Below are 25,613 nucleotides of genomic sequence, written 5' to 3'. Positions count from 1 at the left end.
ACTTTTTTCTTGCAATGTATGATTCAGTGCTATATTAGCTCTGACATTTTAGGTCACCTGAGTTAAGTGATCTTTAAATTTGCTGTGTTTTTTTCTGTTCTTGTGTGTATCCATCCTGCGTTGATCATTACTTTGAACATTTTCAGCTTCTTCCCTGGAACTGGTGAACATATTTCAATGAATGTTGATATGTGTATCAAGTATTTATGAGCAAAGGGGATTTATTTCATGCCCCCCACCCCTTTTGGACGTGAGGGTTGGGACCCATACCATCAAATTCCTTGGTCATCGGTTACTCTGTTAGGGTTGGTCTCTATTGGTTTAATAGTTAAAATGCCTAAATTCTTTAAAGTCTTCTTTTCAGCTTCTGGGAATCGATCAAACTAAGTGCATTATTTGGATGAGGACGGGCTTCTTCCAAAATTTGTGAAATTAATGGCTCTAGATTTTAGGTTATGGATTTTGATTTTGGCTCAGTTGGTTATATAGTGAAAATGCATTCACTAATTATATATGCTCCAAGGAGTCTAGGAGACAAACAGAGTTCAAAGTGAATAAGCATGCAACCATGTTTTAATCAGATTTTGGAAATTTTCTAGATCTTGCATTCTAGATCTTGCATATACCTATCAAATGTTATTCAAAGACATAGAGATGACAGTGTTAAAGGGGTTGCTGAGTGTGCTCAAGTGGTAATTTCTTTTTATAGGTACTGCCTCTACCCACAAGACATTGTCTTACAGCTAGAAAACAGATCCAGACTGCGGAAAATTCAGATCCTCTCCCACCAGTACCTGATAGGTAAGTGGCCCCTGGCTCCTTACTCGGCAACTGATGTTAGCCATACCAGTTTTACAGTGGAGTAGATATAAAAAAGAAAGTATTATATGCTGTCTAAATTTTTCAGCTACAAAAATTGAGTTCTTTGTTGGGGATGTACCTGATGAACAGACACAAGATTTGGAAAATGCACGCTACACACGACTTGGGTATGTAAAAGGGCTTTAAGCCTCAGGAGATATTTTTCTGCTCATTATTTGCAAGAAGTAAATTATAAAACTTGGTTTTTGTCTGGCTAGGTATGTGTCACTGTCAGACAATGAGAAGACCGGGTATAAGGCTCGCGAGCTGAAGTCAGTACACGTGGATGCCATTGGACTGTTCCTCAAACTGAACATCCACAAAAACCACATCAACAAGTACAATCTCTATAACCAGGTACTGCACACAAATTTATTATGTGAAAATGAGGAAATGTGAAAGTTTTAATGTGTAGAATATATCATTAAGTTTACTTTTAATCAGAAAATAAATTGTTATCAACATGCTTGTTTTTTACAAAAAAATATTGTAAAATACTGATGAAAAATTTTAAGTTTAAATTTATAATCCATGATGTAAGAAATTTTAAGTCAAAATCATTTTTTTCTTTACTAAATGAATTTCGTTGACAGGTTGGTATCATTGCTATCAATGTGATTGGAGATGAAATCAAACAGAGACCTACAGATATCACAGACCCTGTAAGTCTCCATGTTTATTGCTCAAAATGAAGAAGATTTCAAAACTCAGTGGCTCATGCTATCAGTTTATCATTCTGATTTTATTTCATTCTCCCAACAGGATATGTTTTTGGATAATGAAAAGAGGAAGGCCATTGAGGGTGACCCTTCATTAGAAGGACTCTACAACAAGTGAGTTGTTATATGATTCTATTGGGGAGATTATTGACAGAAATATATTATTCAAGTTTAAATAGTTTGAAATTTTCAGCGTTAGAGTAACATTATGCTCAGCTATTAAATTGCTGACAGATTTGTATAAAAAGAATTGCAAAAGAGACCTTTCTTGGTAAATTCTGAAAAGATGGATGTTGATTTGAATTACTGTAGACGTACTTTTTTCCACGGGGTCATAATTCCGCGGAGTCTCAATTTCTGTTTAATCCGCAGAAAGAAAATTATGCGGATTTTCTAGATTGTCACTATATGCCTTACATTTATATTAAATACGCTTGGACAAATTTCCGCGGAATATTTGTGACCGCGTACATAGCGTAAATTAATACCGCGCGGAAAAAAGTAATTCTACAGTATGTTGTAAAGAGATTTGTATTCATTTCCTAAACAGACCTGACTTTATTTCACCCCTGGATGATTTGGCTTTTGATATGTATCAAGATCCGGAGATAGCAGGCATTATCCGAAAATTAGAAAAGAAAAAGCAGGAAGCAGTTTTACGTAAGATCTACATGTATTTTCCCACAGAAAATTTACTGTACATATTACATGTATTTGTAAATGGTGGTTTTTATGGAAGAAACATTTTAGAATTAAAAGGGAGTAGAATTGTAAAAATTTGTCTGAAAATAATAAACCTGTAGAATTTTTGAATTTTGTTTAATGATGTTTTCTTTTTAAATACCAGAGGAGAGATTTGAGTATGCTAAGAGATTGAAGGCTGCAATATCGGAGCTACAGAAGGTTGGGGAGAAGCTGGGGAAATATGAAGTGGAGAAGAGACAAGCGGTAGAGAATGAGGATTACGACAAAGCCAAGCTGAAGAAGGTCCAGATGGACGAGTACAGATTACAGGTCTACAAGGATCTCAACCTGCCAGACCTACTGGAAACCTCAGGGGTAAATATCAGAAATTATCAACCTACTGGAAATCTTAGGGGTAAGTGTACAGATTACAGGTCTACAAAGATCTCAACCTGCCAGACCTACTGGAAACCTCAGGGGTAAATATCAGAAATTATCAACCTACTGGAAACCTCAGGGGTAAATATCAGAAATTATCAACCTACTGGAAACCTCAGGGGTAAGTACAGACTACAGGTCTACAAAGATCTCAACCTGCCAGACCTACTGGAAACCTCAGGGGTAAGTATCAGAAATTATCAACCTACTGGAAACCTCAGGGGTAAATATCAGAAATTATCAACCTACTGGAAACCTCAGGGGTAAGTTTCAGAAATATCAACCTACTGGAAACCTCAGGGGTAAATATCAGAAATTATCAACATACTGGAAACCTCAGGGGTAAATATCAGAAATTATCAACCTACTGGAAATCTCAGGGGTGAGTACAGACTACTGGTCTACAAGGATCTCAACCTGCCAGACCTACTGGAAACCTCAGGGGTAAATATCAGAAATTATCAACCTACTGGAAACATCAGGGGTAAGTACAGACTACTGGTCTACAAGGATCTTAACCTGCCAGACCTACTGGAAACCTCAAGGGTAAATATCAGAAATTATCAACCTACTGAAACCTCAGGGGTGAGTACAGACTACTGGTCTACAAGGACCTCAACCTGCCAGACCTACTGGAAACCTCAAGGGTAAATATCAGAAATTATCAACCTACTGAAACCTCAGGGGTGAGTACAGACTACTGGTCTACAAGGTTCTCAACCTGCCAGACCTACTGGAAACCTCAGGGGTAAATGTCAGAAATTATCGCCTTGGAACTTCATATCAGTTTAGAAATTGATTTGTTGATCATATCTATTTTAAGAAAAAGTGATGGTTATAAATTTAATTCAACGTTTAGATATATACCCGGTACATGGATGTTTTTGTGCTGTTTTCCTTGTATAAGGAATTTAAAATTCATTTCATTCTTTAATTTTTCAGTCAAGACATCCACAGACTATTGACTTGGGTAAGAATAATATGCACTGTACTTGTATTTCATACTATTTTGTATATGTTTAAGATAAATTTGATTGTACATGATTAAGATTCCTTTCTTCTCATATGTTTTGTAAAAGGTGTAAATTCCTTTTTATGTGCCAATTTTGACATTGTGATTTTCAGAACCAATTCGTCAGCCCACTCCGCCCCGACTACAGGAGTTATCGTACAGGTCCCCACCCCACAGTCCCCCACCCCGGACACCATACGATGAGAGACCCCTCCCAGCCATGAAAAAGTAGGTCACCATTTAATAACATATACTCTCATTTTGTCAAAAGTGCACCAGATTTTAAATAAAACGAAATTGCATTGTACATATTGTACATGATTTATAATGAATAATCTTCTTTTAAAAGATTTTATGTACAATTTTTTTTTATTTGTTTATAAAGAGATATTAATCTATTCATGTAGTTATTTTGATTGGCTTTGTTATTTTTAGAGCTTCTGAAAGTATTACCACAAAACCGCTGTTCTTGTACAAGATAGTGTAAAATAGCTTTTATATTATTACTTTATTATGTTTTTGTTACAATATTTTTTGCTTTTAGAAATTTCAAGTCGACAGTATTTAGAGTTTATTTTATCCATTTCTTCATTATTGCATGCATACTAAAGAAATGATTGCGCCCTTGTGAAAAGGGTCCTTATGGCAATTTTTATGCATTTTGAGTTTTTCACGGATTCTGATAGAGTAAGGTTAGAAGTTGTCAAATATGAATTTTGATGGTCCTACGTCAACTCTAAATAGGTTTTTTCTTCATTTTTATCAAATATACTTTAACAGGTTAATAATGACGTCATGTTTTTCAACAACGTCAAACGTATTCAGAGTGAACGTTAAATGATTTTCTTCTGTAATTTTACTACGGTGATTAATAGTTGTACGATATTTAATATTTTTCCATGCACATTATTTTTATCTCATTGTCTCTTTTAATTATTAATAATTATTTAATAGTTATATATATATTATGGATTCATCAGTGGAGTATAGTATTATGAGTGAGTTTTGTTTTACATTTCACTTTTCTATGACACCATTCATGAGGAGACCTGATCAGCGGGCAACATCCATTCATTTTTTTTAAACAATTATTTTCTCAAACAAAATATTAACTGGTAATCCATGCAAGAGTAATTTGATAAGCCTGTAGACTTCATTTCAAAATTATTTTAATTTACACATTGCTCTCGATAGGTCAAGATTTCAGCATAAACGATATATCTTTAGTTACCATATATGTGAAAATTAATCTTTTAAAAATCATATCTGGAACAACATTACGCTACCTAAATGCTACTGCGAAACTGCGAAGTGAAAATTTATTTGATTGTTCTTTCTTTCTAAATTTTATATAAAGACAGAAAAAATGTGAAGTGTGGTACATGTAACATGTACATTTGTAATTGCGATACACGATAGACAGTAAATAAAAACGAAATTCGGTTGAGTCACTGCATCTATAAGGTAGTCTGTCTGCATTGGGTCAATAATGACACTGCTTTTTTGAAAATATAAAGGATACACGAAATATTTTTCAGTCTAGTAGTAAAAATATTTTAATATTAACCAATCAAAAGGTGGAAATTTTACAAACAAATGAATGAGTTATAATCCGCTATCATTGACACAATAGATAAACCCAGGATTAACATTTGTAGGATTATGTGTATGTTGGTGAAGGGGGGGGGGGGGTTAAAAATCTAAATGGCAGAAACTTACAATTCTTGTGAACACGAGTTAAATAAATAAAAAAAATATTTTTTTTACTTCAAAAGTTTTAGGTGCACCCAGTACCATTAACCCTACAACTTGCAGATTCACTTTTTTATTTAGATTTGAAATAATGCTGCCTATTATTCTTCATTTTATACCGGTATTTGTACCTTTAATTCTGAGCATTGCCATTTTCAAAATCGCACAGCGATCATAAACACTATGAGCCTGGAACTGAATTGCTATGAATTCAGTATTGTTAATCATGTATATAATGATACCCTAGAATTAAAAAATCTGGTTTTATTTTATGAAATGGATGGTTTTAGAAGCACACCCATAGAATTAAATTAAAGATGCCATTTACGGTTTATATGTAAAGCTTTTGTTGGGGTAGGAATGGGTTAAAGATTAATGACATGTAATTGTTTATGCCTAAATATACAGTCAGTTGAATATGACTTTTGTATAATATATTTCCTGACATTTATCTGTGAACTGGCTGAGCTTTGAAATGTCAGGTTTTTATAGGGATGTTAACATCTTGTATTTGTATTTTTATTTGAACCGGAGACATTACATCTCATAGGTATACAATATTCATACATAAGATTTGTACAGGCTATACAATATACATGTATTAATTGCATAACAATATCATTTAATTATTATTATAGAACATCATTTCTTAATTGATAAGAAAAATACAAAAATTTGCCCAGGTTACATAGTTCTTTAGTATTTGTAGAACTCAATAGCTGTACTAATTTAGATACTGATGGTTTTTTGAAATAATAACACTTAATTAATATATTTATTTCTAAGTTCTTCATATCGAGGACATTTTAATACAAAATGAAATTCGTCCTCTATCTCACCTGACATACATATTTCACATTTTCTATCTTTTCTTTCGATATTACTATACCTTCCCCTTTCTATTCTTAAATCATGGGCTGATAGCCTTAAACGACTGATAGGTATTCTATACTTAGAATTCAATGGTTTTCTTAAATAAGTCTGTAATGCAACATTATCCACTAAATGTTGAAATAGAAAATATTTAGGAGAATTACAAATTCTTGCCATAATTTCTTGTTTATAACAGTCATACATTCTTTGAAATATAATGTTCAGAGTATTATTATCAATACAATCACTATTATACATGTCAGCTAAACCAAGCCTTTGGAATTCCTTCTTAATGTTTACAATCCATTCATCATTATTTTCAATCATATCTTGATAACATGCTTGTAATATACAATTATCACTGTTTTTTAATTTCACCCAGTATTTCAAAATTTTCTTTTTCCTTTCAAGTATAAGTGGAAATCTACCTGATTCACAATAAACTGCATCATTACTAGTGCTTTGTCTGACCTTTAAGACTCTTTTACAATAATTTAAGTGAACATTTTCTATGTCTTGACCCTTGTGAAATCCCCATACTTCAGCTCCATAACTCATAACACTGTTAACATAAGTATCGAATACAGCTAATTGTGTTTCTACGTTAAAATGCAAATCCCTGATTTTACTATTTACACCGTACATAGCTTTTTTACCTTGACATGAAAAATGTTTCTGTGTTTCAGTAAATTTTCCATTATAATTAAATAACATACCTAGATAATTAAACTGATTAACAACTTCAACATTGCAACCGTTGTATATCCAACGTTCATTTTCCAGTATTTTACGACTATTGCGAAAAATCAATATTTTGTTTTTTCAACATTAACAGTTAGATTCCACTCCGTTGTGTATGTATATAATGCATCCAACATTCTTTGTAAACCCTCAGATGAGTCAGATATCAAAAGAGTATCATCTGCATACATCAGTAAAAATATATTTATCATCTGCAGTTCGATTGATGGACAATTATTTGTAATAAAGTGACGTTCAAAGTCATTCAAATACATAGAAAATAATAATGGTGATAAAATTTCACCTTGTAACACACCAGACGTAATTTTGAAATACTCTGTAAGTAAACCGTTATATTTTACACATGCCTTAATATTATCATATAAAGATTTAATAATACAAAATAATTTCCCTTGAATACCCTGAGTACTAATTTTAAGCCACAAGTTAATTCTATTGATATAATCGAAGGCTTTTTGATAATCTACAAAACAACAATAAAGTTTTCTTTTGTTCCTTAAGAATTTGTTAACTAATGTCTGTAGAACAAATATTGCATCAATGGTACTTGCACCTGACTTAAATCCAAATTGCGCGTCTGTAGTTATGTTATACTCTTGATCCCAATTCATCAGTCTATTATTTAATATGCTTGTAAATAATTTAGCCATGCAACTAACAAGTGTAATTCCCCTATAATTATTAGGATTATTACTGTCCCCTTTCTTAAAAACTGGCACTATACACCCAGTAGCCCAACTCTCTGGATAATGACCTGACGTAAAGATTTTATTAAACAACATGCATAAAATAGGCATGAGTATTTGTTTACAATGAATGAAGAATTCGTTAATCATGCAATCTTCTGCATTACTTTTATCATGTTTTAATTTATCAATAGCATATTCAATTTCTTGTTCCGTAATTTCCTGATCTAATTCACAGTATACTGAAGATTGTGTCTCTACGTAATTAAATTCATTATTCCTATTGTTTTCTGTATTACATTCAAGCAAGGTTTTGAAATGTTCTAAGAAATCTTTAGCCGATAAATCTGAACTTACTTGGCCTTTCTTACGTTCAAACAATTTGTAAAATTTTTTGGGGTTATACTTCCGAATATACTCGATTTTATTACCTTGATGTCTCTCATAATTTTGTCTACATTTTTTCATAACTTTCTTGTAAGCCGCTTTCTTATTAACTAATAATAACCTATTATCAGTAGATTTCAGTAGATTTCTCTTTATTGAAATGGTTTAGAGCAGTCTCATATTCTATGTACTTTGTCTTACACTCTTCATTAAACCATGGTTTATCTTCAGTATGTTTTGAATTAATACTTAGAAAATCATCATATTATTAATGACCCCCACTTTTAGTGATGTACGGAAAACGTAGTATAAAAATTGATACTGAAAGTAGTTGACTTTAAAAAAAAAATTGGCCTCTACCCCCCTCTACTATTAGTGATGTACGGAAAACGTAGTATAAAAATAAGTGCTGAAAGATGTTAACATTAAAAAAGGTGGGCTCTACCCCCACCCCTACAAAGTAGGATTTTCGACTTTGTGCAACATTAACTTTTTTTTGGCTTGTCAACTTTTTCAGGGAAGTAAAAAAAATTCTCTGGCTGCCCCCCCCCCCCCCCCAACTTTCAAAAACGATGCTACGTGCCTGGTGCCAGAAGCTTGGATATGCTAAGCCTTGTAAAGCCTACATGTTACAGAAATATATTAAGACACCCCCACCTCCATCCCCTGCGGCCAAAATAAAACGAAATGCAAGCGTATTGTTGCGGTTTTCTGTTAGCATTTACATGTAGAAATAAAACCCGTCCCTGAACTTATGAGGATTTTTTTATCAACCAAAACAAATAAAATCATATTTGAGCATATTTAATAATATTTATCCATAATTTTATGGCAGGTTAAACAATGTATTATTTCACACTGATCACTGCAATGAGATTATAAGTTCAGTGATGATTGAGTTTTTAGCATCATAATTGATCTCTTAAGAGACATTCAATGCTGATCGAGCTTTTATGAAAGACAAGGTTCGTCATGGCTTAAGGAATTAATTTGAAGATAATGCTTAAAACATTTGAACTCCGTGTGAAAAAAAAAACAACAACACGTAAGTACCAAAGAGTTACATGTATATTAAATTTGGAGATCTTGAAAATAAATAGCTATACATGAATATATAGTTTAAACAACAATGGTATTTTCTTTGATTTATTATTTCATTTGTTTTGAAAACTCATCTTTTTCAATAGAGTTTCACATTTCTCAATATTAGATAAATAGATTCAATATAAATATTTTCATCTACCCTCCATCCTCTCTCTCTCTCTCTCTCTCTCTCTCTCATCAGATTTACTTGACCAGCTCTATTTAAGTTAGAACATAAAGAACATTATTTTCATTTGGATGTTTTTGCTTGTTTTAATTTCTCTTAGTTGAAATGTCTTTGTGCAACACGAATATAAGTTGTGCAACACGAATATAAGACAAAACAACATTTTAAAATTTTAATTTATTTAATCATGATTATAAGGTAGACGCTTTACATTTTTATTATTTTTAAAAAAAAATTAAATTCGCCATGAAATTATTTCATGCAAAAAAAAAGCTATAGATAAGAGATCTGAAAAAAAAATTAAAGTCTGTTTAATTTTGCAGTTTTCCTTTTTTTTTCTTTGTTTTTCCTTTTTCTACATAAACCTTATTCCCAAAGTACAACAATATTTTTTTATTTAAAAAATCATAATTATGCTGACGATTAAAAGTGTTTTTATTTGGTCATAAAATATCTCTCTCATAATCTGGAAGCAAATTCATGCGAACATGCAGCTGAAATGTGAAAAAGTACGCAATAGCTAAAATGAATGTCCCTGTCTGGTACCCCTGTTACTGTGTTTCATCGATTGTTTACATCAGAGTTATCTCTCCTATTTTTATATATAGAAAATACAAATAATCTTGACAATCGTTCTTACACATTCTTGCTAGATTTGTAGAAAACGTGGAAGATGTATGTTTAGTTTCAACATTTGTACAAACAGTTTAACAACAGTTAAAGCAGTATGCACTGATGAATCAATGTTTACGTGTGATCGACGCGATCGCGAGAATGGTGGAGCGGATCTAAAAGAAGTAGGAAGACAATATTTTCCTTTGCAATTTTTTTTACGATATACCCTGTCTAAGATGTATTCTTAAAATGGTATAAATATGTAAATAAAATTTATCTAGAGTATAAAGGTTCATTATCATATCAGAAAACACCTTGTCTACAGCTTCTATACATTTACGCATGTAGGAAAACTATTGGTATTATACATGTTATAGAGACGTATTTAATAATGTTTGGTAAGAAACCAGTTCTAAATGTTTTTATTAATATCTTTTAAAAATCAATGGATTAGTGATTCAGATATTGATTAAATTGATTTATAAATGAAAATAAATTCCACATGTTGGAAACAGCGATAAAAACATAAAATGCGTCGTTTGTCAAAACACGTGGTTAAAAAAATCTGCGTCGAAGTTCACCGTCATTCTGCAACGTCACATCTTTATGACGTTATTTCTCTGTTTTAGCAAAAATGCCATAAGGACCCTTTTGTCATGGGCGCAATCAAATATGTTTCATAGTTTTCGAAAGGGAATATTTGTCTACCGATATTTGTTTTCAGTTCTTGAATTTGAGTGGAGAGGCAAAATTTTGTAAATTCCCATTTGAAATTATAATGAACAACAGAGAAATCTTTTAATCTTTTTATGTAAAAGAAGTTCTTGTAAATGGTTCTGTAAATGTTTTCTGGACATCTGCACTTTGCAATGTGAAAGTTATTGTCCCTTTTCTTGGTTTGTAATTATTCTATTTATAGTCAATTAGTTTACCCAAAAAAAACAGACAAATCTATGAAGAGCAGTATACCAGAACTTTCCATGTTATTTATACCCCGATAAGATTTTCACTGAACTGATAGACTGACCAATTTTCTTTGTAAATCAGTAAAGACACAAAGCCGTCCAGTGACTCCCCTCCCCCTCCTAGAACCCCCTACGATGAGCGGTTATTGCCAGTCAAGTGAGTATTTGTCCTGGTGTGGCTCCTAACTTCATGTGACTCTAGCTAATTTAATATATGATACAACTTTGTGGTTCTGGTAGACTCAAAAATATTACAGGAATCTTAAATCTTTTTTTTTTTATCTATAGTTTATGAACTTGAATTGGTAGCACAGATAGCAATGTATTTGCAAAATTATTTTCACATAATTAAATTTTCATGACTGAGTCCATGCTGCCTGTTTATTCTATTAATGAGAATGCATTGCAGGCTTTATTAGTTTTTTTGAAAGGTTGCTGTAATATTTGAACCAGTCAGAACCACTGTTACATTGTGTGTGGTCATGTGTTTGTCTGTCCACAGGTTTATGGTGTTGAGCCGCTAGAACAGAGAAACACTTTCATTTACTGGCTGCTCTGTAAAATTTTGTTTTAATCATTTACTCACCAGTTCACACCATGTTCATGTATAGAGTTTGCAACATTCACAAAATTCCTGGAATATTTAAAAAGTAGAAAGCTATTTAGCATTAACTCCACTACTGCATAAATGCACTTAATAACACCCGGCAAGTTTGTATCACTACAGCTAGATAGAATGTTTAACAGTACGTGATGGGGAAACACAGACTTCTGGAAGATCTAAATATAGAATCAAGTGCTGAGGAGGAGTAAGCATCTCCTGTAGACCCAGCACACAGTCAGTCCTCTAAAGATACTGATCAAGTAATATGTATTCAAAAAAGTATACCATTACAAACATTGGCTTCATTAATGATTAGTGGGAAACTTGTCAGTCAAGCCAAACAACAGGTTGTATATGCAAGTAGGGCCATTATAATGGCCATAAAATTTACACAATGCAGTCTTCAAGTGTAATAGGTGAAAATTTTGTAAATTGTAATGAGTTCAACTTATTGGACAGTAGCCTGCCTCTGTTTAATGATCACACTCAGAACATACTCTTCAGTAACAATCAGTTAGGAGACCTCAACATTTTTTCTAGATTCTTTGTTTTGAGCATGAACTTTATTTTGTGAACTGACTTAATATGGATATCAAAATTTGCAAATAGACTGTTGGTTAAGATTTTTTTTTACATGTATTTCAACAGTTTAGAAATATCAGCAAGTAATTTCATTTTATGAGTTAATATATAAATCAGTCATCAACCCAAGACAAAATAAATCCCCTATTAGGCAATTAACTTTGGTATAGGTAGGAGTGCAGTGAATAAAAAGCTTTTTTTGAATGAATTCACCCATGTAATATATGTACATGTATCTTAAATCACAGGCATGTGTAGAGGCATGTTGCATGCACATATGTAAACACCTAGTCTTCATCAACTAAATGAATCCATTATTTCAATTACTGACCCGTTAACTGCAGGCACTTAATTTTTGAAATATTTCTTCTCTTATCTAAATCTGTCCTTAAATTTGGATTTCATTGTATGGTACCAAATGTGAAGAAGTCTATTAAACATGTTTGTAAGCAATAAGAATGCTGAAATTGCTTGAAGACTTGGTTGAGTATTATATCACACACATTGATAACACATGCACATGTTGTACAGCATGTTTAGTATAATATATCCTTGCAATTTTACAAGCTTTACAAAGCGTTATGTCAAACCAACTGATCTGGCAAAAGATTTTATGTATGTACTTGCTGTTGTATAGTTAAGATTACTGCAGCTTTTAGCTTGAGTGTTTTTTGTCATTTTTTAAAAATTGCTTTTAGATGGCAAAGCTGGCTTTATTGATTATGCATTACAAATTATTAATGTTTTAATGAATTCAATCATTTTTGTTCAATCCTTTCTTTGATTTTATTACAGCTCTAAAAAGCTCTTAGAATATTAAGTCAGTCTTTCAGCTTTGCAAGCCCAACATTGAATTAGAATATATAGTCAATTCTTAGTAAAATTTAGTCCACTGAAAATGATTTCCAATGTGTCTGCAATATTGAATTCACATATATATATATATATATATATATATATATATATATATATATATATATATATATATATATATATATTTCTCAAAGATTTTATGAAAGTAACCTCTTAAAAATGTCTTATTTTACTGTACATGTTGTATTGTGATTTAAGTACATGTATTAAATTTCATTTTAATGGAAAATAGCTGTAATGTACATGTATTGATAAGGAAAAGATAAGTTAAAATATAGAATTAAAATTGAATTCTAAATAAATCCAAAAACATATGGTAAAAGCATCCCAAATTAAATATTTTCTCAAGATGAAGTAGAAAACTAAAGATATGTACAGATATGCATGTAATGTATCCAGATCTATGTGAGCCTCATTCCTCTCTGCCATTTCTGTTTTCTCTGAATATTTCTCATTCTAATCATAAAATAATCGAAAAGTATCCTTTATTTAAGTTATAAAAGTTCATATATGTAGTAAAATTTCATCATTTTCATATTCCATATTGGATGATCTACATGTATTGTACTTGTATGGTAATATAAAATCAGGCACATCACTTTTTATGCACACAGTTTTAGAATGTTTATTCATATGCCTTGATTTTACTGACTATAAAATAAACTGTATAGTATGTAACATACACTGTCTCCATTTTGCAGACCCCCATCTGTCCCCGAGGAAGAAGATCCCCCACCTGAGAGTAGTGCAGGTGGGTAGCTTACATAAAACATTATCTTAGTCATACATTCTTACTAGTTTATCCCCTGGAACTGAAATAACATAATATGCATGAAATATTAAAATTTCATCAAGGTCATTATTTATGAGAATGAATGAGAAAGAATGAATTTTCACTGTACTATCTTAAGCTATAGAAATGCAAAGAACGGTACGGTATGCATAACTAGGCGGCCCTGTCTCTAAATCTGGTTGAAGTTTTTTACAAACATGCCCACGATGTGTCCTTTCAAAATCATTTTATTTTTTAGAATTATCTCTTACCGTTTTTCCGCCAGAGGTTTGGGAAAATAGTGCATTTTCTTCCATAATTACAACTTTTGACGTAGCGACGTCATCACGTCATTACTGATTTTAACGTTACGTTAAATGAAATCTGTAAATTCTCTTAATCCAAAACTATTTACTTAATCCTGCCAATATTCCAGTAAACCATTTTGAACTATCTTTCAATTCATCAATAACGTTGATAGTTTGAAATAGTTTAATAATTTTCAGAATAATCTGATTTTTTAACAAACGATTGTACCAGATACGCTAGTCTACGAACCTTTATTCATCCAGATGAAATGAGGTATGTACTTAAAAAATTGAACGTATTGTTTATGAAGTTGGAATTTTTAGGTCACCTGAGTGACCTATTGCTATCCGTTTTCGTCCGTCGTCGTCCGTCGTGTGTTAACATTTGAACATTTTCAGCTTCTTCTCTGCAACCACTAAACCAATTTCAACCAAATTTGGCACAAAGCATCTATGGGTGAAGGGGAACTAAAATTGTGAATTTCATGATCCCAGCCCCCCTGGGGCCTGAGGGGTGGGGCCAAAACCACTAAAATTAATGCAATCTTTAAAAATCTTCTTCTTTACTTCTGGACATCAAGCAGTCAAACTGTTTGCATGATTGTAATCAGCATTGAGTCCTCTACCAAAATTGTGAAATTCATGGCCCTGGGGTCAGGGGTTCTAGTGCTAGAGTGGGGCTAAATAAGTATATAGTGAAAATGCATTATTTCTTTGAAAATCTTCTTCTCTGCTCCTAGGTATTAAATAAACCAACTAAGTACATAGTTATGATAAGCAAGAGTGCCTCTACCAAAATTGTGAATTTTATGGCCCCAGGGTCTGTGGCTCTGGTGTTAGGGTGGGGCTCTATTGATTATATATTGTGAAAATACATGATTTCTTTGAAAATCTTCTTCTCTGCCCCTGGGTATTAAATAAACCAACTAAGTACATAGTTATGATGAGCAAGAGTGCCTCAACCAAAATTGTGAATTTTATGGCCCCAGGGTCAAGGGTTCTGGGGGGGGGCTCTTTTGATTATATAGTGAAAATACATGAATTCTTTGAAAATCTTCTTCTCTGCTCCTAGGTATTAAATAAACTTATTAAGTACAAAGTTATGATGAACAAGAGTGCCTCTACCAAAATTGTGAATTTTATGGCCCCAGGATCAAGGGTTCTGGTGTTGGGGGGGGGGGGAGGGGGCTCTATTGATTATATAGTGAAATTACATGAATTCTTTGAAAATATTTTTCTCTGCTCCTAGGTAATAAATAAACTAACTAAGTACATAGTTACGATGAGCAAGAATGCCTCTTCTAAAATTATGAATTTTATGGCCCCAGGGTCAGGTCTGGTGTTAGGGCGGGGCTCTATTGATTATATAGTGAAAATACATTAAATCTTTGAAAATGTTCTTCTTTGTCTCTGGGCATGAAGCAGATGAACTACCTATATAGTTATGATGAGCAAGGGCCCTAATATTGCAGAATTTTGAATTCAAGGCCCCAGGGTCAGGGGTGGGGGGGGGGTGTCTACTTATATACTGAAAATGAATTAATTGTTTGAAATCTGCTCCTTTGTATTTATAAAACATTTATTTATTTTTTGATAGGCAATTTTAAGGGTGCCTTTTTAAAATTTGTGCAATGTGTGGACCTAGGGTCAGGGGTTTATGTCACAGTGTTAGGGGCATTACTGATTATTGCTGAATATTACTGATTAGTTGGAATGCATTTTTGTTCCCCTACCCTGCGTATGGGTATTCAGTAACCAAGCTAAGCAACTGCTAAGTGTATTGTTATGATGATCAATGGTGCCTCTTTCAAAATTGTAAATGCCATATAGCATCTGGCTTAAAACATGAATCAAATTCAATAACTGGAAAGTTGTTTCATAATGCTCAGGTGACCTATAAGGCCTGTGGGCCTCTTGGTTTTTTTTGGCAATGAAAAAGCTATCAACTGAACTCCCCCTTTCCATTGCAACAAATGACGGCGCTTTAAATATTGGGTCTTTTTAATGAACATATTAATTGCTCCCTATTTCGGGGTTATATGATATGCCTTTTTCAATTTTCTTTGATTTTAGATTTTTTACCCTCGCTTGAAAAGTGGCAGGGTATCTAGTGATCAGAGTGTCCGTCCGTCTGTTACGCTTTGGGGGTACCTCTCTTTTATGTTTTGTCGTTAGAATCCCAAAACATGTGTCGGATCAAAAAGTAAAATAAAAGTTGCACAATGGCAATATGTTATTAAGATTCTATGAAAGTTTCATTGAATTTCATTCTGTGGTATAATAGGATATGTGGATAAGAGACGGGTAACTCAAATTTTTAAGCGTAACAGACAGACAGACGGGTGGACATATCAATTACTATAACCCTCCTGACTTTCAATCGGGAGGTAAAAAGAACACGAATTTCCGGGAAGGAATCCCAGAATTTAGTAGTACAATGTAGTAGTACTGTCTAACAGGCATGATTTTCTAGACTTGTAGAAAAAAATATTATACTACAATGAAATGTTATGTATATGATTTACATAGTTTATCCACGTCAGCTATAGAAGTCTGTGCGTTTTGTTTTTTAAGCAATGCGCAGTCACTTGCATTGATGTCGTAAACTATCGACCAAAGGTCAAAGTCGCGAGGAGATCAACAGAAAATAGGAAAGGACTGTCTCTAGTTTGAAATTAAATTCTTGATAAAAACTTGTTCATTGGTAGTCATCATTGTACATCTTGATAATCAGTAAACCCCCCCCCCCCCACTTCTATATATTTTTCTATTTAAATGAAGCAAAATACAAATAATCGAAATGCAGAATATCAAAACACTTAATCTAAAAATATCAAAACTTAGTATTACGTCATTTACATGACTATACTTCTACTGAGACAAAAACTGCTAAAACATAGACATTATTGATATTGATTATGCTTTACAATACCTCCTAAATGTAAATGTTTATAGATATTTGATAGATTTCAGTGACAATAATAATTTCAATTCCAATCTGTCGCACTTCCTTTGGGCACGTCACTACAGCGTGCATTTTTTTTTTAACAGAGTTAGGTTTGTCATTCACAGATTACTATAAGAAAGCGAGATAGGGTTTCTAACAAAGTGAGTTTTTTTTTAAAGTTGTTTTAATGAAAAATTCTTTTAAAGTATACATCACAAACAGCTGACATGTATTACGTCATTTACGTGACTATACTTCTACTGAGACAAAAACTGTTAAAACATAGACATTATTGATATTGATTATGCTTTACAATACCTCCTAAATGTAAATGTTTATAGATATTTGATAGATTACAGTGACAATAATAATTTCAATTCCAATTCTGTCGCATTTCCTTTTGAAACATTAACTTTCTGGGGCCTTCGAATTGTTTTACGTCATTTGTTCTTGTAGTAACGATAAAATACTTTTCATATTATTTGGAACGAATAATCATCACAGACGGAAGTTGACATCATTAAAATTCAGATCTGATGTGCACCATTTTCAGTAAGGTGATACTGAAGTGGACACCCCTCCCCACCTTCCATGCCCTGAAGGGGAAAAGCATATCTCTTGTCAAAAAATAATGCATGTCTTGATTATATTTGTTTTTATTTCTTAAATATACAGCGGATTTATGTATGTTAAAACTGCCTTCACTTGTCTGTGTAGAGAAAAATGTTAATTGCTATTGGGAACTGTTAACCTTTATTTGGACACAAATAAATAGTTGATTGCATCATGTTTCATTTAAAATTACGTAGAAATTGCCGAAAACACTCACAACTGTAGCCATACAAAATTTGTCAAAATAATATTATTTTGTTATCTAAACTCCTTATAGATTACAGTTACGGATCCAGGAATTTAATAACGGGGGAGGGGGTGGTATTGAGGACAGGGTGTCTGGAGCTGCGTTGAAGCCCCACGGGGGTTGGGAGCACATTTCTGGTAGGGTCCGGGGAACGAACATCTACTATAATATGTGCCCCCCCCCCCCTTTGATTTAGAAAACCAATCGTCACCTTGCAGGAATTCTAAAAAACATTGCCATGGCGGTAAAATAATACTGGTATTTTGGTATATCTCATACCATACGTGTAGATCTACTGATAAGTTTGTGTTTACTGCTAGTACCAAAAAAAATATTTAATTAAATGCTTGTTTTACAAAACACTAGCAAATTTTTAAAAATCGAACGATGGTTTTTGGGGGGGGGGGGGGGGGGGGCTCGGCGCACCGGCCCTGGATCCGCCTTTGAATTGCATGTTTAATTTAAACCTGTATTGAAAGCACTGATGTCAACATTCAGCATGATAAATGTATAATCTAAATCATGTTTTTAAAAAAGCTGCATGATAATTTTCAATGAAACGTTTAAAAACACCTTTTCTTGAACAGTAAAGTCAATATCACGTCCAATATGAAGGAGACGCTTGTTTTAATAAGAGGTACATGTATAAATGTAAACTTACGTCGTTTGACTGTTTTTCACTGTATATATTGATGGAAAATTTATCATATTATTATTTTATTATGGAAGACTGAAGAATTTGGTTATTCAACATATGTCGGCTCATTGTGACGTCATGTTTTTAATGTATTGCGTCATTAATTTCCATTCCAATGTCCCTTGATAAATTTTACGAAGAAAAGTTTATGTGGTTTTCATAACATTCAGATACAGATTAAACAATAAATTCCTGTAAAAGTATAGATTAGATAATAACACATTCAGATTCAGACTTCAACATTTAATTTCTTTAAAAGTATAGATTTTAATGAGGAGGAAAAGTCACATCTATCCAAAAACGAAATATTTTCAACTACAGTTTTTCTTAAAAACGGACGTGGTCGCACTTTTGTACAGTCATTTTTTCTCTTGCATAATAGAAACAAAAAAATACTTGTTCTTTCTGCAAAGTTTCGTATATGTACTCGGATGCGGCCACATCGAAATATAGACTTGAAGAGGAGCAAAACGTCCAAAATAGGTGAAATCCGGAATATTAGTCAGGTTTTGAACGTTATATACACAAAAAGTCACGTGAGTTGAGGAAAATTGATACCAATTTTTCGCAAAGGGGAACCTTAACAATAAATTGACACAGTTCAAAAAATGTTATCGTGCGTTTAATTTTTGCCGATTTTACAGGGCCGCCTCGTTATACATACAGTAAAACACGTTTAGTACGAACATGGATATAGCGAATTCACGGATATAACGAAGTTTTTCTGGGTCCCCGGCAAAATTCTTAACAAATCTTTGTAAAATTTTACGGTTATAACGAACTCTGATATAACGAATTTATGGATATGGCGAACTGATTTTGAGTCCCGTTGAGGTTAAATATAATGAATTATACATCTTTTATAACGAACTTGCAAAGATTTCAAAATTTGAATAATTGAACTGACTTTATTTTCTCTCAGCATTTGTATATAAAATTCAATTCATAATAAAACCTTAGTTATCGAAGGTATGTTTTGTAATATTTGCTTCCCTAACATATTTGATAGTAACACTTGAAGGAAAACATGCATATTGCGAATTCGTTATATATGGTTATACGAATTCGTTATACGGATATAGCGAATTAAATTCACAGGTCCCCAGGACTTCGCTATAACCGTGTTTTACTGTACTGTACCCAGTTCTTCCAAATATTGTACAGTTGAACTTTGGTATCTCAAACAGATATCTTGAACACCATGGATTGGTCAAAGTGATTGAGTAGTCCTTACTTTGTATTTTTTAAGTATTTACCCTTTGTATCTGGAACCCTTAGATATTTCAAAGTTTTTTCTCAGTTGGTTTCGAGATAGAGGTTTTACTGTATATGCAATATAATAATTCATAAACAAATATAATTAAACACTAGCATCTTGTTATGTAGTTGTAAACTATGTAAAAAAAATTGATTGGGTTTATGTTTGCTGTTACAAAGATGCTTTGTCATTTAATCTACCTGATGGAAAATCAGAGAGGAAGTTTCAGTAACCCTGGTGAGTTTGTTGTAGGTATCACAGGAGAACCTGAACCAATGTCAGAGAAGGAATTGAGGGAGGCCTCATACGCCATCGATGTGTTTGGAGAACCTCTGGTGTGTTCCTAGGCTTACTTGAATTATTTACTCATTTACATGTACAAGTCTTGACACGGTCCATTCAAAGTTAAATCAAAAAGTAGGGGAAAATTGACGAAGAGTAGGCAATGATCTACAAATTTTAAATACAGATAAATTATCTAAACTTTCACTTTAGCAATAAATTTAAGCATTCTATAATCAACTCAGCATTGACATAATCTCTACTGATATTGATATGACAGTTATCTTTGCTCCTATAGGTCTCTAAAGCCTACAGTAAGACGTGGTCCTACAGAGAAGATGCCCTGTTGGCGGTGTACAAACAGATTCAGGAGACCAGCGTGTCAGGTAAAGAGGAGTGTAGGAACTTACTGAGGGCTGCCATCTTCCTAGTCAAGAGAGCCATTGATGATAAAGTCTACGCTGTAAGTAACTTACCTGTGTTGGCATGTTTCTGGGAGGCTTGTAGCTCTACTGGCCAGAGTTAAGATGCTGATTGTTAGCTTGTGAATTATTTTTCAAAAGTCTAATCATCCTTAGAGCAATATCAAAAAAATTTAATACACAGGGATACAAAATTAATTTTATAGTCGCTTGATTTACACAAGGAGTTTGTCATGGTTAGCCAGAAATAAAGTAGCTTTGTGTCTCATAAGAACTTTTTTTTAAGGTCAGGCGACACGTTCCTCAAAAATATATAACTTTTCCTAAGAATTTGTCATTGAAGTCTAGGTACTTAAACAAGTTTCCTCACAAAAAATTAGGGTACCTTACCAGGCATTTGGACAAGATACCAAAGGTCATATTTCTTATATAACTCTTATATAACCCTTATTGGTAATCTTCTGAATGGCCTACATCACAATTTTTGGTGTACTTATATTTAAAAATATTTTTAAAATGATATAGAAATCTGAAGAGAATGACAAATTTGAATGTTTTTGATATAATACAAAGAGATACAAAACAAATTTGAGGAACGTGCAGTCTGATCTTGAAAATGCTTCTCTTTTTCATGCAGTTTTCCTCGAATTTTAGTAAAACCTTGTGCAAAAGTTACCTACATTTATTCAACTGTTATGAATTTAAACCAGTAGAGCTACATGTGCAGTCCCTCAACATACATCTGATTATTTGTGCTCAATGTTAAAAATTCTGGTCATTTGTTAAATTTCTTATGAATGATATTTTGTTTGTTTTTAGGTGTTCAAGGCTGGTTTACATCTGCTGAAAATGATTCTGACTGAATTTATTCCACAACACAAGTAAGTGTATAAACAGCTTAACTTATACATGTACACTGATGGGTTCAAAAAAGTAAGGTTATTGTAGCTAAGGATGCATGCACTGTTGAATATCCAGTCTAGTACATGCGTAGTAAATAAGAGGTTACATATGTTACAATGTCAATATTATCAACAAGTGATACAAGATTATTATTGCAGTGTGTTGGAAATAGCTTAATATAGTATAAGTTAAAAAAAAAATGTTTATTTTACAGATTACAAAAACAGGACACTATATATGCTGTAGAGAAAACCATCCCAAATCTTCTACATAAAGCAGGAGATACTGTAAGTCATTAAACAATCCCAGACATTTATCATAAAGCACAAGATATTGTAAGCCACCTACACAATCCCACCCATCCAACATAAGGCAGGAGACAATATATTGTAAAACATTAAAAGAATCTCCAACATTTCAGTTAATGCAGGAGATATTGTAAGCCACCTACACAATTCCACCCATCCAACATAAGGCTGGAGACAAATTATACCGTATATCCTTTTTTTTTAATGATGATCTATTTTTCGCATTTTTTGCGATCATTTTTAATTCGCAAAATATAAAACGCAGAAATTATGTCAGCTATAATATGACATAAAAACATTACCATTTTAAACAAAAAAATCTTTAATCGTAAAAAAAAACTTACGCAAAATATAAACTGTACTAATGTACCCCCTTTTGCAAAATTTCCAACACACAAAAAAAAAACGGATATACGGTATTGTAAAACATTAAAAGAATCCCCAACATTTCAGTTAAAGCAGGAGATATTGTTAGTCACCTATTCAATACCAAACCTAAATAAGGCAGAAGAAACTGTAAAGTCATAAAAGCAGTCCCAAACTGTTGTATAAAGCAAGAGATACTTTTGGTCATTCAAGGTCTCAAATCTTCTACATAAAATTATTCTCAAACATTAAACATAATTTTTTTTTAATGATTATATGTACAAGTATTTTGCAAGTCGAAAATTCAAAATATAGTTTATGATGACAAATCATGCAAAAAATGATATTCTTACACTTTAGGCAGCCAGATGTCGTGAAGATGCAAAGAAGTTCGTCCTGGATGAAGCTAGCTACACAGATGTTAAGGTTTGTTGTTTTTGGACATTCATCTGATTTTTTTTTACTTTCAAAATATTAATCCAAATACTGTACATGTATCTCTCTCACTTTGGAATTGCAGCCAACCAATATAGTCCCCCATGAGTGTGTGAAGCCATTTAAGTTAACCCTGGCTCCTCGACAAGCTCAGTCACAGTGTGAAATAGTGGAGGCCCTATACAAAAAGCTAGGAATCAAGTCCAACACGTCAGTACATAAATTCACAGCGAAATATAGATAAGAATGCTGAGTTTATTTTGAGAAAATTTCATCTTTTTTGGACAAAATCAGATAATTGTCAAATTTTAATGTAATTTTGGTCACGGTACATTGTTATGACACTAGTCCTATACCCTGTTAACTCCCTTTGATGGTGTTTTCAGTGGGTTGACGTTAGAGAACCTGATGCAGTTCTGTGTGACAGCTCTGGGTCACCATGCTGGGGAGGTCAGGGACGTCGCAGAACGCATCATCAAGGATCTGTACCGGGAAGTTAAGGATCCCGTCAAAGACTACCTCCCACCCGACAACGAAAAAAATCGCAAAATTACCCTCTACAGGCAATTGTTTGAATACTTTGACAAAGTGGATGGAAAACCCAGTAAAGGGGACGTAAAGGTTGGTTATAGCTGTGGAGTATTAAAAAGTGACTGAGCAAAATATTTCATTTTTGTAACAATACAAATTTTATACAATACTTTATATTTTGTATTGTACATGTAAGTTGCATGAATTTCAAAAGTTTCGTGTGATTTTAGAAAAAGCGAGCAGATGAAGAGAGAAAGAAACAGCAGGAAATTGACATGCTTCAACAGCAACTTCAACAGCTGAAAGACATGGCCTCCGGCAAACAGGTAAGATCACACGTAAATAAACAGGTGATAGAAACCATTAATAATCAGGTAAGAATATCATGAACACTGTATCAGGTTTGATAAGCTTTTCTGCTCTACATCCTCAAAGGAGAATAAAGGTATCCTTCTAGAATTGTTTATTTATTATGTGTCATCAAGGAGCAACCTATGAACAAACTACAGCACTACTTTGTGTGCACAGTGATTTATTATTGATTTTTATCACCAGTTTGTAGTAATTGTAGGGAATATTTGTGTTTTTTGATTGAGTATGTTTTATATAATACCTTTAGGATTACCAACCCTCACCTAGACCTAAAAAACATAAATCCAAACTCAAGGTACCCCGTAGTACGCTGTTTATTGTGGTTTTTACTCTTCCTCATATAGATTTTTCATATTTTATTTTGTGATGTATACTGGTATGTAGAGATCTCTTCTGCTACAAGATAAGCATTTCATTTTGAATCATTCTCTGGTATAATTATACCCCCGCTTCGAAGGAGAGGGGGGTATACTGTTTTACCCTTGTGTGTCTGTCTGTCTGTCCGTGTGTCCGTCCGAAACAAATTTTCGTCGCAGTTTTCTCATCAACTACTCAACGTAGGTGCTTGAAATTTTAACACAATCTTCTCTGAGGCATGTCATTTGGTGGGATACATTTTCGTTCAAATCTGATGTCAACTTCCTGTTTGTCTGTACATCTGTCCGTTTCATACACAACAAATTTTCGTCACAGTTTTCTCAGCAACTGCTCATCGTAGATGCTTGAAATTTTAACACAATCTTCTCTGAGGCATGCCATATGGTGGGATACATTTTTGTTCAAATCCGATGTTAACTTCCTGTTTGTCTGTGTGTCTGTCCGTTTCATACATAACAAATTTTCGTCACAGTTTTCTCTGCAACTATTCATTGTAGATTCTTGAAATTTTATCACAATCTTCTCTAAGGTATGCCATATGTTGGGATACATTTTTGTTCAAATTGGATATCAGCTTCCTGTTTGTCTGTGCATCTATCCGTTTCATATAACAAATTTTCTTCGCAGTTTTCTCAGCAACTACTCATGGCAGGTGCTTGAAATTTTAACACAATCTTCTCTGAGGCATGCCATTCATTGGGATACATATGGTGGGATTAATTTTGATATGAATCTGATGTCAACTTCATATTTTTCTGTGCATCTGCATGTAATTGATCTTGTGTATATTAACATGATAGTGCTTATTTACATCAGAGCGGGGGTATTGCTAGTGAGCATTGGCTCACAGATTTCTTGTTATGTTTTGAGCTAGAATTACATGTAGTTTCATGGAAATACTTTTTGTTGATTCTTTGTAGATTTTGTGCTACTGCTTAGAAATAAAATAAAAACATATATATATATTCAACTGAAGAAAGAGATATTAAAATGTCATTAGAATTGAGAGGGACTTCATTTTGGCTATCCAACAGAAAATCATTTTAATTTTTGCATTATCCAATTAATAAAAATAAATCATATTTATCAAAATACCAACAAATCTTCATGTGTATCATGTAGTAGAAAAAGACCATTATATCTCTTGCTATTATGTTGTCATATTGAATGTTCTGTCTTTGTAAATGTTTGTTTTATGTTTATGCATAGAGATATTTACACCATATAACAGCTAGTGACATTTATAGACTATGGTCTGTTTACTTTCTGTAGCCTATTGATGAGTCCTTGGTAGAATCCAAGAAACCACCCCCAAGAGTGAGTATTGTGTTTAGTTATTTTATGAATTTTGCAGTCCTTGAAAATTTTAAAATGAAACATTCTATTTATATTTGAAAAAAAAGCATTGGTAAGGCCAAAAAAAAAATTAATTAATAGTTTCTCAGGCACCACCGCATCAGTTCAAAATCGGCCGCATTGATCAATTTTATTATGCCCCCCTTCGAAGAAGGGAGGGCATATTGCTTTGCTGCTGTCTGTCGGTCGGTCGGTCCGTCGGTCTATTTAGTTTCCGTTCATTTTCTTCATAACTGTTGCACATACTGAAATGAAATTTGGTATACAGATATATCACATGAATATCTAGGCCAAGTTTTGTTATGGGTACGATCGCACCATTTTTGACAGAGTTAT

The 25,613-nt window shown here is 33.1% G+C and overlaps 1 protein-coding gene across 1 annotated transcript in view; it reads left to right on the top strand.

The window, feature by feature from the left end:
- The window catches only part of LOC134255790 (centrosomal protein of 104 kDa-like), a 34,571-nt gene that overhangs the window by 2,943 nt on the left and 6,015 nt on the right, over nucleotides 1–25,613 (top strand). The window contains exons 3-22 of the mRNA XM_062738326.1: nucleotides 710–801; nucleotides 908–989; nucleotides 1,080–1,218; nucleotides 1,455–1,523; nucleotides 1,624–1,694; nucleotides 2,131–2,240; nucleotides 2,428–2,639; nucleotides 3,645–3,672; nucleotides 3,828–3,942; nucleotides 11,107–11,181; nucleotides 13,785–13,834; nucleotides 20,177–20,259; nucleotides 20,505–20,669; nucleotides 21,448–21,509; nucleotides 21,746–21,818; nucleotides 22,566–22,631; nucleotides 22,726–22,850; nucleotides 23,027–23,261; nucleotides 23,402–23,497; nucleotides 25,194–25,238. Coding sequence (XP_062594310.1) covers nucleotides 710–801; nucleotides 908–989; nucleotides 1,080–1,218; nucleotides 1,455–1,523; nucleotides 1,624–1,694; nucleotides 2,131–2,240; nucleotides 2,428–2,639; nucleotides 3,645–3,672; nucleotides 3,828–3,942; nucleotides 11,107–11,181; nucleotides 13,785–13,834; nucleotides 20,177–20,259; nucleotides 20,505–20,669; nucleotides 21,448–21,509; nucleotides 21,746–21,818; nucleotides 22,566–22,631; nucleotides 22,726–22,850; nucleotides 23,027–23,261; nucleotides 23,402–23,497; nucleotides 25,194–25,238 — 1,993 coding nt within the window. The remainder of the gene's footprint in view (nucleotides 1–709; nucleotides 802–907; nucleotides 990–1,079; nucleotides 1,219–1,454; nucleotides 1,524–1,623; nucleotides 1,695–2,130; nucleotides 2,241–2,427; nucleotides 2,640–3,644; nucleotides 3,673–3,827; nucleotides 3,943–11,106; nucleotides 11,182–13,784; nucleotides 13,835–20,176; nucleotides 20,260–20,504; nucleotides 20,670–21,447; nucleotides 21,510–21,745; nucleotides 21,819–22,565; nucleotides 22,632–22,725; nucleotides 22,851–23,026; nucleotides 23,262–23,401; nucleotides 23,498–25,193; nucleotides 25,239–25,613) is intronic.

This window comes from Saccostrea cucullata, unplaced genomic scaffold (assembly GCF_032062105.1).
Source record: "Saccostrea cucullata isolate Sc308-1 unplaced genomic scaffold, CSIRO_AGI_Scuc_v1 ctg5, whole genome shotgun sequence".
In the NCBI taxonomy this organism is placed as follows: domain Eukaryota; kingdom Metazoa; phylum Mollusca; class Bivalvia; order Ostreida; family Ostreidae; genus Saccostrea; species Saccostrea cuccullata.
Note: the sequence above shows the minus strand (reverse complement) of the source record. Positions and strands in the feature narration are given on the sequence as shown.